Genomic DNA, 17,140 nt, shown 5'->3' on the forward strand with positions numbered 1-17,140 from the left:
GAGTAATAAGATGTCCGTTATTCAAAATGTGTTCAAATAATGCGAAAACAATTTTAGATGGCTTAATGAACTGAGATATATCTGTAGCGAAGGTCGAGACTATGCGTACACAATAATAATAATAATAATAATAATAATAATAATAATAATAATAATAATAATAATAATAATATTGAATATTGACATAAAAGTTAATAAAGAAATAGTAAATAATTTAGACACTTAAAAATATGAATAAGGAGATAGTAACATAATGCAGTGGCAGTGAATTCACATCAGAACATGGAAACGTGACGAGTATCTTTCGATATGCAATATTAAATCAAATACCGGGAACACTTACAGTCCTGAAAATGACAACTAAGAGAGGAGAGTGGAAGGTGCTTGGAAGTCGTATGAGGTCCATGGGAACGTATATGGGGGAGAAAAGACTTACAAGAAACACCCTCCAGCTCAACTATATTAAAAATAACAAACGAGAATTACAAAAACGAAGTTAAATCACAAAGCAGCTGATACTTAACGCTTTTGACAAACTGATACAATTACGAATCCAAAAACACAAATGAATGGATTGTTGAATTAAAAAAAAAAAGGTGAAAGACTTGAAATAATAAACAGCGGAAATCTAGGGCGAACTCGGGCACGTTAAATTTAAAACTTTAAAAATGACATTAAGCAAGGAAATACCGAAATACCAAATAATTAAATTAAATTAAATGAAACCAGAAAACATTGAGATTAACATTGAAATAACACTTACCACGAAAAGGCAGGAGTTCCCGAGGGAAGCCCTCGAGCTTGCGCTCGTTAGGGCGGTCGGATGTAAATGACGCCGAGCACACGCATGATTATTCCGAAGCCGGCAGAAAGTCCGGAAATGGCCCGATCACAACCGACCAATGAGAAACAATTTCCACTAGATTCCCTATATTTTCACCAATAGGAAATCTCGTTATTCTAGTGAATGAAATTGCATGACCATATATGGTCATATTAAGATAGTTAGCAACTTCTCAAGATTTCCTATTGCGACGCATATTTCAACAGCAATAACCGCGTGTGCGGTATAGGCTGTTTCGAATTAAAGCACCTTTACATTTCCACTTCAAGTTATAATGTCCCAAGTGTCTTTTTACATGTTTGCTGACATTAATTAAATTACCAATTACAGAAAATTTACATACCAAAAAAAACACTTCACAACAATTCTCATATTTTGCAATGTTCATTTACAGTTCCATATTATCTTGAAGTTTCCCTAAAAAAAATTATTACAATTTCAAAAATATTCTAGCATTTCACCACATATTACAATGTCCTTTCCACAAACCTCATCTAGCAGCTTGGTCTCCTTACCTGTATACCAAAGCATGTTACACACACACACACACACACCCTGCTTGCCTCACATAGCTTGAAAGACTTCATCCAAAAATGGAATCTCTTCTTTGAAATGAATACTTTCTAACTGAAGCAACCCTTCCACAGCAGTAGACTTACGTCTATAGATATACAACTGGCTGGAATGTTTTTAAATTTAGAGTAATAGATTATGTAAATTTTTGGGTGTACTTCCCTTATTACATGTCTTGTTATCAGAAAAATGTAGAAACTTCAGAAGGAGAAAGAACCAACATAATTTCAAAAAAATTGGTGTAGCCAACAAACAATTCCTTGAAAAATAATTGCTTAATTTATTTAGGTTTATGAATTATTCCCTTTAAGAGCAGAATTGCCAAAAAGAGCTCTATTTTATTTTTGGTCCTAGATACCCATTCATTTTCTCTACTTTTTATTTTCATTTTTCCAGCTTGTGTCTTTGAGTTGATTTTCTGTTGAGTATTAAAGTTGGTTTGCTCAGCTATTAGATCACGCAGCTCTTCAACGAAATATCCATAAATTTCTTCAGGCTCTAATTCCAGAATCATACTTTGATTCATATCTGTTTCCCGTGCAGAACATGCCAATCACTGTGTAAGAAACTGTCATGGTTGCTTCCACTACTCTTGGCACTTTGGTCACTCGCACTTGAGTCACTTGAAAAGCAGTTGACCAAAGCTACTTCAGCACATATTGGAACCAGGTCAGGTAGTAATTGTCTAATCACTCTGGCTGGCATAGCTTCAACGGGTGTAGATCCACTAAAATTATTGAATATTTTCTGCACAATATGCAGTTGAAACTGCAAATGACTGAATTTTCCACCCTGCTTACAAAACAAAATTTATTTAGTTGTATGGTGATTACAAACTATATACAATTGGCACAAGAAAATTTTACACTTTAAAGTCTGAGCTCTCCATCCACTTAATTAAACTTGGAGAGAGACTGAACAAGTTATCAGGAAATCCAGAGTATGAATGAAGAGGGCAGCGTTGGATGAGATGTTCAATCATCTGTTCTTCTGAAGTGCATTCGCACATTGGTGAGCTGATCCAACCCCATTTGTACAGAAAGTACTTACAGCAGCCATATTCAGTCCTTAGTTTGTTGAGACGACACCACCAAAAAAACCTTGGTAGTTCAAAACCGTTTGGCTTCTTAGTGGATCAAGACGGTTGGCATTGAATTGAGTGAGTTGTGTGCTGTGATGCAAAGACTCTCTTGTGTCTGTAAATACACTGATTCACTATCACTAGTTAAAGATCCTTCACTAAAGGACTACTTAGAATCAGACAGACGTAACTACATTTTTAGCTTTTTGTAGATACTACTGTACCATAATTTTAATCAGGAAATTCATATTTATCTATGAATCAAACAATCAGGAGACTGGGATTCTTTGGACATATCATGAGGATGCAGGACTCAAGACTTCTGAAACAACTAGTACAACACAATCTCGTCTCAAAAAATACCACAACAGGATGTAAATGGATCAGAGAAGTAAGAGAGGATCTGAAGGAAATAGGCCTTACAACAGAAGACACCAAAAATAAGATAAAATTGAATACAAAACTCAAGAATACAAACCTCCGCTTTACCCTTACACAAAACAAACCAACAACACGCACATTTTCAACTGAGGAAAGGGCACGAAGATCGGAGCGTCTGAAGAAGTACTGGGAGGACCGCAAAGCCCGAACAATCCCTTCAAAGAGACCTGAACGACGGACTGACTAAAGTGATCCTATGTGGTCATAAAAGAAGAAGAAGAAGAAGAAGAAGAAGAATGTATATCAACCCACAATACTTCATGTTATGGGGTATGAAATGCATATTTATCGGTGAATCAAACAAATATATATAAACCCACAATACTCCATATTATGGGGTTTGATTCAGAGATAAATATGCATTTCCTGATCAAAATTATGATAGTATCTACAAGAAGCTAAAAATGTAGTTACATCTGTCTGATTGTAAGAACAGTATATATAATTTTCATCACTAAGTTCTAACATTTCTTATAAATAGCATCAATGGGTGGATCTAGATGTCTTTTTGCCACGTTTAAATAAAATGCAATTAAAATATAAAATCCATGCTACAAAAATACTACAACAGACTAGGCATTACTTTTGAAATCTCCTAGAACATACAAAAGCAATATATCCGACTAAGAAAATGTAATTCACACATCCAAACATTCGCAAACACTCGGCTGGTGCAACTATATGAAAAGTACTGACGAAACTTTGTTGCACGAATCTATTGTTATCGTTAAACACTATGGTCACAGCTATATCTGCCAGGGAAAACCCTGGACTTTTTGAACCAGTAATTGCTTCATGCAGGTCATTGGTAGGTCAAAAAGCTCTGCGCTACTGTAATCATCAATTAAAAATCCATAAATTTCTTCGGGCTCTGTAATGTTTTGCATTTCACCTCTAATTCCAGAATCGTACTTTGCTGCATATCCCTCCCTCCTGCATCCGTGAATGTCCCACTCAGTGTGTTAGAAACAATAACTTCTTGCACAAAGCAACTACTGCTTCAAAATTTCTGGGGTTTCCCCTGGCAGATATAGCTGTGACCACAGAGTTAACGAATGCCTGTGAGATGACAGCATAAAGCAGAGCTTGTCTTCAAAAATTCAATTCAGATTTTTGCAGATTTTTGAAACCTAATATATGCAACATTTTTATGGGCAGTAAGTGCAACTGTCAAAAGGGCTAATGCAGCTACAAACTGAAGAGAAGTTCAGTGTCGAGAAATGCAACAGATGCAAATGACAGTTTGTATAAGCACAGATTATGAATTATGAAACATCATTTGACTGGTAAGAGCCTCTGTGGCTCAGGTGGCAGCATGCCGACCTCTCACCGCTGGGTTCCGCGGTTCATATCCCGGTCACTCCATGTGAGATTTATACTGGACAAAGCAGAGGCAGGACAGGTTTTTCTCCGGGTACTCCGGTTCTCTCTGTCATATTTCATTCCAGCAACACTCTCCAGTATCATTTAATTTCATCTGTCATTCATTTATCATTGCCTCAGAGGACTGTGACAGGATTCAATTCCTATCCTCACACTAGATGGGGCTTCATTCATACCATTCCTGACCCAGTCGAATGACTGGAAATAGGCTGTGGATTTTCATTTTCACTTGGCTGGTGCTGGTGAAGAATGCAGCTGCAGAGCAGCACTGCAACTATTATTTTCTTGCAACTTTGATTTCATTCTACAGTGGTTGTGTTCCCAAAACTATTATGATAAAACTATTTTGTCATATCGGTTCCACGTCCATGATGATGATGATGATGAGAGGCACCTCCCTTGGTCAACTCTTGTTCTTTTCCGGCCCCAACAGAATTAGAGCACTCGAGGCCTAGGGAGTCTTTCCTTTTCATGCTCTTCATGGCCCTTGTATTTCTTTGGCCGATACCTTCATTTTTTGAAGTGTCTGAGCCCTTCCATTTTTTACCTCTGATTAATGTTATATAGAGAGGATGATTTCCTATTTGTACTTCCTCTTAAAACAATAATCACCACCACCACCACTGGTTCAGAGGGTCCCGGGTTCGATTCCTGACCAGGTTGGGGGATTTTAATCTCATCTCATTAATTATTTTGGCCCAGGAATGAGTGTTTGTATTTGTCCCAACACTCTCCTCTTCATATTCAGACAACACACCACACTACTAAACACCACAGAAACATGCAATAGTGATTACATCCTTCCATACAGGGTTGTTGTCAGGAAGGGCATCCGGCCGCAAAACAGGGCCAAATCTCCATATGTGTGACACAGTTCGAACCCGCAACCCCACAGGTGTTGTAAAAGCAGTAAAAATAGTATCTGTCCCAGGTCTACTAAGTAGAAGGTTGTCATGTACTTAGACAAATGTGATGTATCAGTAGAGGCACCTTTGCAACATTTAACAAATTTGCCTTAAGATGCAAAACTATTTACCTTTATGCAAAATCACAAAATAATTGACGAAATTATGTTGAATCTCTTTTTGACCCTAGAAGCATAATGAAGTATGCTTTAAAAAATGCTGATGTCTCTCTTCTAATGAACCAAATTTCCATCCCACGAGAATTTTCAATGTCAGAATACTTTGAACCATACACAGTGTTTAGGGATCTAGTTGGTAGTTCATGTAGAACAGGTAAAGATATTGATGTGATTGCCATTCTTCTTTATATAGGCACTTTGAGGAAGCTGCAATGAAGGGTTTATTGATCCCAGTTAGTAATATTGACTGTGAGGTCGTTTTCAACATATTTTTAGATAATATCTTGTAAGAGAACATTTATGATGCCCAGTAATAGAGCACTCATGGTATATCTGGATTTTTCACAGTGAAGTGTAAATTATGTACGTAGGGTAGGTCCTACCTGTTAAAGTGTCAGGATAATTTTTTTCCAAACATCCTTGTTTTGATATGTGTAATATGTGTTTTCATCAGAAGCATAACTCTCTTGTTTCTTGTACATATGTAAAAAATGATGTTTTATTGCAAATTGGTATCAGCTATCTTTAGGTTTAGCTTTTAATGCTGAAAATCGGAAACAAAATTTAGCAAAACTATTGATTAAATAAACTTGCTTTTTTAAATGACTGAATTAGACAAAAAAAAAAAAATCACCACAAACAGATGCATCGGTGCATAACCCCTTACTCATCATTTATATTTATACTGACTGTTAGGCTTGATTGTTTCATTATCATTACTAACAGTGATATCTAGCAGAGAAAGTTAAAATAAGAAGTATGCCAAACATGATAGTACCTTATGTTTGGTACTTCAAGTTGTTAAGAGATACTAGCTGGTGTACCCATGCTTTACTGTGGAATCCTACATTGTATACAGAATTGTATGAAGTCGTGTACATGTTGTGAATAAGATTTTATTAAATTGCATATTAAAAATTTTAGACATCTTCCCCTAAACTACCATTTCATCCAGCATGAATAAAGTTCTTTAGACTCTACCGCTTTGTTCTCCAAATTTACATACCGATTTTCATTAAATTCTGTTTGCCTATTTTCTCGTGGTTCAGCATTGATATGGCCTTAGCAACAAAATTAAGATATAAACAAGATATAAATGATCACAAATTCAATTGTCTATATTCTATATAACTTTACATACCGGTTTAATTAAGTTCTTGTCGTTTTCATGATGCTCGTAAGGGTGGATAGTCAGTCAGAGATGGCTGAAAATGAAAAAAAATTAGTTATGAAAATTGTAACAATTAGTTGCAATCAACACATTACAGGAAAATTGTTCACATTAGTACTGAAATTTAGGAGTAGTTCTGGTGTCAGCATGTTTAATAATATAAGTCCCTGCATCACCATAATTTCTGCATTAAGTTACAGGTGTAATGCTTTTTCAGGACTGTGTCTGTGGATTTGAATTTACTGGACGTACCAGCAGTGGAAAAAGGGTAATGGGTATGACTACCAGTGGTGCCATAGCTAATGTTGTCAAGAAGGAGTCACCTCTCCTCACGTGGGAAGTTCCAGACAGCTGGAGCTTGGAAGATGCTGCTACAGTGCCTGTTGTCTATGCAACTGTAAGTTTGACTTCTCTCATTATTGACCCATTGGGTTCCTCTTCTCTTTCTGTACTTTTCCTTTGGTCCTGTTCTTTTTCCATCTGTTTTTAATCTTCATTTATAATGACTTCTTAGGTTCCTGTTCTCTCTCTGCCTTTTTTTTTTTTTACAGCCATAAGAGAACACAATAAGCAACATTTATATATTTTTAGAAGCTTTCTTTGCAGCCCAGTATCATTGTATTCTCTCTCTCTAGCAGCCTGTCTCCTTCTGCTGTCCACCCGCTGTTCTGCTGTTCTTCTTCACGAAAGCCCTTGAAGTTACTGATCTGGTGCCGGTACTTGGTTCTGTTAACAATGTCTTCACGGTTTCATCCAATAATTTTCAGATCCTTCCTGACCGCCCTGTACCACTTATCACATGTGTTAGGTCTACTATCAAGTATGGCAAAAATTTTCTCAACCTTCCTTTCTAAATAGGTGGCTACAGAACTTGAGTTGTCACTTCTTGATGGATTCCATCATTTGTTTGGTTTTCTGATGTAGTTCATCTCGTCCTCGCAACCTGTATTGTTCAGCCACGATCTTTGGGCTCATTACCTTTTCAAGGATCTTCCTCTCAAACTTCTCAGTTTCTCTCAGACCAGCCTTTCCAGTAACTCGGAGGCATTCACTTCCATAGACACATTCGGGTTTAAACACCGTGCTGTAATGTCTGAGTTTAGCTTGCATTGAAATCTCCTTCTTGTTGTACAGGTCACGTGTTCTGCGAAACGCTGCGGCCCTCCTACCTCCTCTGTCTGTATTTGTTTCATTGTCCTAATTTTTTTTTGCCCATCTGTTTTTATCTTTTCCTCGCTTCCTTTTCCTACTTTTATCAACCTTGCACCTCCCTCTGTGTATCAGTGGTAGGATGTTGGCCTCCAAATCCCAAGATCACAGGATTTTTAACAGTGGAGGAAAATCTATTGAACACTCCATCTTGTTCGGTGTTGACACCTGGTGACACATTTAGTGCTCAACCACAAAATTAAGTAAAATTCAGCCATAGAGTGCTCAACAGATATTTCTGCTCTCTGGTGGAGTAAAATGCAACATCGAAATTGACATGCTGGCTTCCGAGATGGTACTGTTTGCCTCCGCAGCATAACGGTTAGCACTATTAGCTGCCGTCCTCGGGGGTCCGGGTTCGATTCCCAGTACTGTCAGAAATTTAAGAATGGCAGGAGGGCTGGCATATGGTTGAAACGATACATGCAGCTCACTTCCATCGTGGGTGTGCCTAAAAAGAGCTGCACTACCTCAGGATGAGGATACGAGTTTACTTTATCCGAGATGGTATCAAATGAAAATGCCTGGATGTAGTGGCTGAAATCATATGATTGAAATGAAAATCCTCAGTCTGTTTCCAGTCAGTTGACGAGGTCACGAATGGAATGAATGAAGCCCCCATCTAGCAACAAGGATAGGAATTGTGCCGACTGCCGAAGCCTCTCGCATTTCTCTGGGGCAATGATTAGAGTCCTGCGTGGATATGCAGAATATTATCCACATCTGCACTTCCTTCATCCGCATATATTGTAAATATTGAACTATATTACACCTAAGGTATTGAAACGTAATACAATAAGCCTGACAGCTGGCACCAGAGCACCTACTGTGACAGGTTTATGAGTAATTTCCTCTTGCAACAACTACCCACATATTGAGAGGTTCTCTTTCGGAATCTTTGTTCCTTCCTTCCACAAATTGTTGGCAGGAGCCAATTGAGGGTTATGTTAGATATACGGCTTTATGGACTCAAGGCTCTTTTTACATCACCATCCTCCCATATCAGGGTCAAGGGTCACGTAACCACAAGCAAAAATAAGAGGATACCTGAGTGAAAACCAATAAACTTCATTATTTAGAAATTATCAGCAAAGTTATCCGCACTGTCATACAGTTTGTATCTGCCAAAACACTAACTTTGCGGATATACATGCAGGGCTCTAGCAATGATTAATGACTGACAGATGAAATGAAATTATATTGGAGAGTGTCGCTGGAATGAAAGATGACAGGGAAAACCAGAGTACCTGGAGAAAAACCTGCCCTGCCTCTGCTTTGGCCGGCACAAATCTCGCATGGAGTGACCGCGATTTGAACTACAGAACCCAACGGCCGGAGACTGACGTGCTGCCACCTGAGGCATGGAGGCTTTGTCATATGATTGTTGTTTGTCCAACCCTTGTCCCGTTTCCCTACGGGGTTGGGTATGAGGTGAGATGAATCTGTCTTGGCGGGTTTTTATGACCGGATGCCCTTCCTGACATCAACCTCATCAGAGGAGTTGATGAGATGAAATGAATGACGTGATATATGATAGTAGGGAGAGGGTGAAAGCCAGTGCCGCCACATAGCCTACTCCTGTCGAATAGCACCAAGGGGTCTGCTCAAGGCTTAACGTCTCCTTCCGATGGACAAATCACTATCAACAGCGTCATATGCCCTCACTCCATATGAGCACTGCGGAGAGGTTTGGAATTAAATCCAGGCTTTGGGCAAACAATCTAGTGACTAGAAATTGTATACCACCACCTCCCCTATCCTGCCGGCCAACATTCTGATGGTGAAAAGTTTTTCGACCAACGGGACTCGAACTGGCTAACCTCTGTGTCAGACCATTTAGACTTCAGCGCCTTAACGATCACGGCCACCAGGCGGGCTAGGCTTTGTCATATGATTAATATTTTATAATTATTATCATCATCATCGTAGAACTTTCTTCTTATCGTACACGCCCCACAGCAAGATCAAACATCTGTCAAGATGGTCCCGTAGTGAGTGTTGATGCCTGCCTTCCTAGTGAAGCTGGGAGTCAGAGACAAGGTTGTCAGGGGGCTGAGAAGAAAGGGATGCAGTGAGAGGCGAGAGCCCATCAATATGAAGATGTGGAGATTTTCCTTCTTTTTTTGTGTTTCAATGCTTGTCCTTGTCTCATCTTTCCATTACTCCCTCTTCCCACACTGATCTGTCATAGTGTTTATCCTATTATGTGTTTCTTTTCATGTTCCTATCTTTCTGTAAATGACTTGAAATCTTCGCTATCTGTAAGGCTGACTAGGACAGTAAACCACAATTCCGAAGGTACTCGCCTTGTTTTTCTTCTTCCTACTCGGTGACTCTTAACTATGTGTGGGCAAAAAGCCTAAATCCAAATCTTCATAAGTTACTTTTTCCTTCTGATCTCATTGTCATCATCGTGATCTAGCTCAGTTCCCAGCCACTTGCCAGGTCTCTATGGAATGTAAGTCCCTCCATCATTACCTATCATTTCACCAAGTCTCTATCAGTGCTCTGTTCCAGCAACACAACCCTTCATACCATTCAGTCATTCTGTCGATCTTCCCCTTGACCTCTTTCCGCCCCTTCCTTCTTGTACATTCTCCTGGATATTATTGAGTCCTTCATTCAGCAGACATGTCCATACCACTTTAGTTTTCATTTCTCTATCCTCTCTTGTAACGATTCCTCTTTCAGAACTGCTCTCAACTTCTCATGTCTTAGTCTCTCTCTCTTCTTGTATCTCCTGTTCTGCTTCTCAAATACAGTATTTATTTCACTCACCTGCACTTTCTGATATAATAAATCCTGCCTTTAGCAGAACCTTTATGAACCAGAAAAATGTCCATGTTGGAAAATTTTCCTGGTCCCATGAATTTTGGTTTAATATTCATGTAAGTTTACCTGTATTTAGCAGAACCTGTCTAATGCAGAAACAGGAGGAAATTCTGGGGCTGTAATGCAAAGATATCTATACATTTCCTTCCTAACCCTTTTCACTACATGTGTATTCTGAATGGATCTAAGCATTCGGCCAGGAAATGAACTTGGACTATCTGGTTGTAAGGCAGCAACTTTATCTGTTGACTATGACCGGAATATTCCATGTGGTTTGGACATTCTGTACTGTAGGAATGTGGAAATACCAAAACTTGTGGTAGGAAACTTATGGACCTCCTTTGCCCCTTATCTGTTACAATGTGAGTGTAACCTTATGAGTTGTTTACTAACAGAACACAGGAATTTAGGAGGGTGCAGACACTACCTGCTTAACAGTGCAATGCAGTTTTCATAGAAAGGTCACAGATTTTGTGTGCTTAGAGTTAACAATCACGGAAATTTGTGCTGTTGTTACAGTGTAATTTTAAATGTGATAGAAGGAAAGAAATACATGATTTTAGACTTTAGGTTTTAGAAGCTAGTGAGAAAGATGAATTGCCTGTTAAGCAGATCGTAGCAAAGTTTGGAAAAAACAAGTCGACTACATTCTTAAGAAAAAGGTAGAATGAAATGAAGATTGGTTACAGGGAGGCGGAGCAGTGAAATGAAGGCTCAGAGTAACTGGGAATGAGGAAATAAACAAAATTGTTTGAGAATGGTTTGATAGTGTCAGAGCAAGAAATTTGCCCATTTCAGGGAAAATGTTATGGCACCATGAAAGAGAAGTTGCAGGAAGTACACCTCAGCAACCATCCTCTACAGGTTTTCTGTGATTTCCCATTTTCACACTAGGCAATTGTTGGGGCTGTACCTTAATTAAGGCCACGTCCACTACCTTCCCAATTCTAGTCTTTTGCCGTCCTTCCATCGCCAACAACCTTCAGTGTGTTTGTGCAGCATTAAACCTCTAGCAAAACAAAAATCAGAGTTATTGTATTGTGGAGTTCAAACCACTGATGGTGGTTCCACGTCTAGAATAATCTTCTTTGCTCATTTCCCTTGTTTCCTTTTTATGTTTTATCAGTTGTATCAGCTTGCATTTGTCAGTTCGGAAGACGTGACAAAATAGTTAGCTTTCCTGCATTTTCCCAGCTAAACAAAGTACCTCCTCTTTGGTGACGTATTACTCTTCAGCTTCTTCTTCCAGCGACATGGTGGATGGTGTATAGTAACGAAATACGAGTCTCATGGTTTGTGCGGTATTAGGAGGTGAACTTTAGCAGTTTGACAGTCGTAAGTGTGATACATTATTCTAACTTGTACAGTTATTCACGTCAGAGTGTTCGTGAAGTATTCAGTGAAACCTGAAGCGAAATATCTACAAAAACAACCATGCCCCCCAAAGTTAAAGAGGTGCCAATGGAAGCCATTGTGAAGCAAGCAGTGCAGGAAGTGCTGAGCAGTAAGGAAACTCTCAGCACTCTTACCAACCTCATCCAAGATCAGGTGACAAAGACAGTTGTAACGCAACTGAAGGAAACAATAAATTTCAATACAAGTGTGATCGAGGAACTAAAGCGTACGCTGGAAGAAAGAGACACGGCCATAATGGAATTAAAAAGGGAGCTGCAAATTAAAACAGACAGTTTAGAGCAGTACCGAAGAAGACAGTGCTTGCATGTGTTTGGTGTGGAAGAAACTGCAGGAGAAAACACGGACAATATTGTCATTGAAATTGCTCGTGAAATTGGGGTGGAACTTTCAGTGGACGAAATAGACAGATCGCATAGGGTTGGGAAAAGTCAAACTGGCCGTCCAAGACCCATAATTGTGAAGTTTGTTTCGTACCAGAAAGGAAATGCAGTGTTTGTAAAAAAAAAAAAAATAATAATAATAATAATAAACTCAAGGTTACAAACTAAACAATTAGAAAGGACCTAACCCCAGAGAGACTGCGGCTTCTGCAGGACGCTATAAGTAAGTTCAGTGTGCGGAACGTGTGGTCAAAGGATGGCATTTCGTCGCCATAAGACCTATATGTGTCGGTGCGATGTAAAGCCCCTAGCAAAAAAAAAAAAAAGATAGCATCATTTATGTTAAGCAGGGAACTCGTAAAATACCTGTGTCAAACCGCGAAGATCTCGATCGTATTCACTAACCATGAGCCGACATTCTGTAAACTAAATACCGCTGTATAGAACTTTAATCAGAATTTCAACTGTAGCTATAGCCTACATTTTTATCATTAATTTCAATTTTTAGTTTCTTAAGTGTAGTTTTTCCTTTTATATCTACAGTTAAATTTTAAGTTGGCAGCAACAAGCAACCAGGAAACAAATGCCTCTAGTTTCAGCCTCTCCAACCCACAGTCCCAAGCAGGTCACTACCTGTATCTCCCAGCCCCCACCCTAGGTACCGCTAATCACCTTCAAGACATTCTTTTGCCTTACCCTACCTCCTTTCAAATAGCTCATGTAAACATTCAGAGCATTCTCCCACATTTCCCGGAATTCTCTGAAATATTCTCAACCTGCAACCTGCACGCCATACTATTCTCCGAGTCGTGGTTGCGGCAATCTATCCCTTCATCTCTTGTTAGTATGAATGGTTATTCATTAGTTAGGAATGACAGGAACGGTAAGCTCCGTGGAGGAGTCGGTATGTATATATGGGATGATGTGAAGTATAAGGTGATATTAAAATCCCCCCGTGGGTTCTCCAATAGCCCCAAATTCTTGTTCGTTGAGCTCATAGTTCGCGGTACGAAGTGCTTGCTTGGTGTGGTGTATCTTCCACCAAAGACTGGTAACATAAAAATCTAGAGGAAGCCCTACATGATCTAACACCCAGGTATGAGCATTCGATTTTAATGGGAGACTTTAATACAGGCTTGACAAACAAATCTACTGAAACAAAATGATTGACTGAGATGTTTTCATCCATTAATTTGACAATACTACCCCTAAACCCTACACACCATGTTGCCAACTCATGAATGCTCCTCGATCTAATAATTACTAATAATACCAACCGAATCCTAACTCATGGACAAATGCCCATTCCCGGTCTCTCCCGACATGACATGGTTTATGCTGCATATTCCTTGAAATGCCCTAAATTCAAGCCAAAATTAATTACATATAGAGATTTTAAACACTTTAATGAAGACGCATTTTTTGAAGATGCTCTTAACACGCCATGGCACAACATTCAGTTCATAAATGACATTGACGGAAAAGTAAATAATTTTAACGAACTTCTTCTGACTCTGTATGACAGACATGCACCACTACGCACTGTTAGGGTAAAGAGACCTTCAAACCCATGGCATTCCCAAGAAATACGCGACCAGATGAAAGTAAGAGATACACCCTGTAATTATTACGTGAAATATCCTACATCTGACAATTTTGGAAAGTATAAAAAACTCCGAAACAGAACAACACAGTTAATTAGAAATGCTAAAATACGTCACTCTTGTGATATTTTGAACACTCAAAATTCTAGTCAGATTTGGAAATCTCTTTGCAAAATGGAATTATGCAAAAACAAGACAAATGACAATAACTGTAATGTACCACTAGCTGACCTAAACTCATATTTTAGCTCCCTATCCTCTCAGATTGACGAACAGACCAAAGCAGCAGTAATTAATAGAATATCCTCAAAAGCAAGACATAATGGCAAGCAGTTCTACTTTTCTCATGTGACCCCCAGTGACGTTAGGGAAGTCTTCAGTGAAATAAAGTCAGCGTCCACTGGCTATGATGGAATCAACCTGTCTCTTTTAAAAAGAATCATAGACATCGTACTTCCAATGGTCATGCATATCATTAATAACTCACTCATGACTGGAGTCTTTCCTTTGAATTGGAAACATGCAATCATCCTACCTTTCCCTAAAAACAACCACCCCAACAGTCCCGAAGATTATCATCCTGTAAGTATCCTTCCTATATTAGGAAAATTGTTGGAGAAAATAATACATAAGCAAATGACTGAATATCTTATACAGTACAACTTACTTGACAAATATCAATCAGGATTCATTCAAAATCACAGTACTACCACTGCATTAGTTTGTACCACTTAGCGCAATTAATTACACAATTACCCCAAGTGACAGCACAAATGCTCTGACCATACATGAATAAAGGTACAGATCAGAGTTGTGGAAACGTGCAAGTCCAAACAAATATCAAATAAGAAAAATGAACAAGTACTCACCATTAAATAAACTGGTGACACCAGAGGGGTAGATAAAATGGAGACCTGGTCATCATCTTAAAATGTTTACCCATTTTCAGAAAAAAACACAACCTCTTACTTTGAAACAAAGAGAGATTTAATAATAAACCTTAAGAAGCTTACAATTTAATTAAAATAATCCTCGCTGGAAATAAACCCCGAAAAACTTAGTGCTGAAAGATTTTTAAAAAACCTACAGTCAACCGTTTCATTAGAAATTAATTGAATAAACTAATTAATTAATTAATAAAGAAATTAATAAAGACTATACTATACTATACACCATACAGAAACACTTTGTCCACCTTTGGATATCCTTTAAATACTAATAGATTTCATGGCAAGTTTCATATCACCAACATATACCTTGTTAGACTCAGAAACAATGTTCTCTTAATTGCCCCGTTTAAAAAAAAAAAAAATCCAAAATGTTATTTGGATTACATTCCAATTGGTTCCTACAAGGAAGGGTGGAATATCACTATCAAGTTTCAAGAAAAGCTTACCCCAAAATAATAATAATGATCATAGTAATAATCAGGTCCACGACGCGGGGTAGGAAAACAATTCATTTCCACCAACATCCATCAACAATCAGCATCACCAACTCTCAACATTAACATTAACATTCCCATGGCAACGAACACACGCTAGGCCAGTTAAGGGAAAGGGCCAATCACAGGCAGGTGAATACATATTAAGAACAACAGAAAAACAGGATGCCAAAATACCACGAAAATACTAAGCAAATAATAATTAAATTAAATTAAGAAGAAAGGAATGAAGATAAAATAGGAATGGAATACAAACGTAAACCCCACACCCTTGCAGCAACTCGCTTGGTTAGTAACCTTGCCAAAACATTGCATTAACCCCTACCTATCAGGCCTAGAAGGCCACAACCAAACATTATCAAATTTACAATTTCCAAGAATAAGAATTAACATTAATTTACAGTAGACGCAAGTCCCTAGTGAACAAAGTTGGTTAACATTTTTTTTTATAACTGGGAAAATGTTCGAAAACCACAAGGCTAAAGTACTGAATTCAGATGGTGAAAAGCTTCATTATGTCCTGGTACGCACTTCCCATTTCAAAATATTCAGTTCACCACACGGAATCAGCAAAAGGAGATTGGAAAACAAGTTTTACAGGACTTAACCATGTTTTGGATATCACCATCCATCATTTTCCAAATGAAGAATTGTCTAATTTTCTGCCTAGTTTTAAAGGTGCCTAAATGACCACCAATGGGACAAGAGTGATAATACTTGAAGATGATTGGTACTAAGACTTTGGGAACAACAATTTTGAAATTAGCATCACTTCAACCTTTACAACATAGGACACCCTTCACCAGAGAATAAGGTTTTACAACCATTCCATCACTAATTTTGTCGATGATTTCTTTAAACTCAGGATCAGCTTTTTGATGATCGCCAAACTCATGGTATAACAAAGGCAGATCAGAAAGAATGGTACCCACTCTAACAACATTAGTTTCATCAATTTCTTCAACTTCAGATTTTACATGAAGACCAAAGCTCCCGTCAAACATTCTACTTAATCTGTCAGTGATGACATTCTCTGAACCTCCGATATGCTTAATGTGAAAACTAAAAGCAGAGATCCTAAGCGCCCATCTAGTGATTCTGCCCGTTCTTTTGGGTCGGTTCAAGACCCACGAGAGAGTCTGATTATCTGTTTCAAGGTTGAAATTTACGTCTTCAGTGAAGGGTCTGAATTTCTCAAGTGCAAACAGCATGGCCAAACACTCCAACTCATAGATGGAGTACTTACTCTCCAGATTATTGAGGATTCTAGACACATAGGCAATGGGTCTATGACCATCCTCATGTTCCTGTAAGAGTACACCAGCAACAGCTTTTCCTGAGGCATCGGTTTGTACAATGAAACGTTTACTAAAATTGGGTATGGCCAACACAGGAGCATTCGATAAGGCAAGTTTCAGGGTTTCAAAGGCTTCTTGCTGGGAGGGGCCCCAGATGAACTTGATATCCTTACGCCTGAGATAGTTAAGGGGTGCAGCTACCTCAGCAAAATTTGGGATAAATTTGCAGAAGAAGTTCACCATGCCCACAAATCGAGCAACACCTTTTACATCCTTAGGTGGTTGGAATTCCCTGATAGCCTGGGTTCTAGAATGATCAACGGAGACTCCATCGGGCGACACAACATGTCCAAGAAAGGACACACTTGGCATGGCAAAGG

General features: G+C 38.6%; 1 protein-coding gene across 1 annotated transcript in view; it reads left to right on the forward strand.

Moving 5' to 3' along the window:
• The window catches only part of LOC136883498 (fatty acid synthase), a 703,772-nt gene that overhangs the window by 496,454 nt on the left and 190,178 nt on the right, over positions 1–17,140 (forward strand). Inside the window, exon 24 of the mRNA XM_067155848.2 lies at positions 6,795–6,974. Coding sequence (XP_067011949.2) covers positions 6,795–6,974 — 180 coding nt within the window. The remainder of the gene's footprint in view (positions 1–6,794; positions 6,975–17,140) is intronic.

The sequence above is a fragment of the Anabrus simplex genome, chromosome 11, assembly GCF_040414725.1.
Source record: "Anabrus simplex isolate iqAnaSimp1 chromosome 11, ASM4041472v1, whole genome shotgun sequence".
In the NCBI taxonomy this organism is placed as follows: domain Eukaryota; kingdom Metazoa; phylum Arthropoda; class Insecta; order Orthoptera; family Tettigoniidae; genus Anabrus; species Anabrus simplex.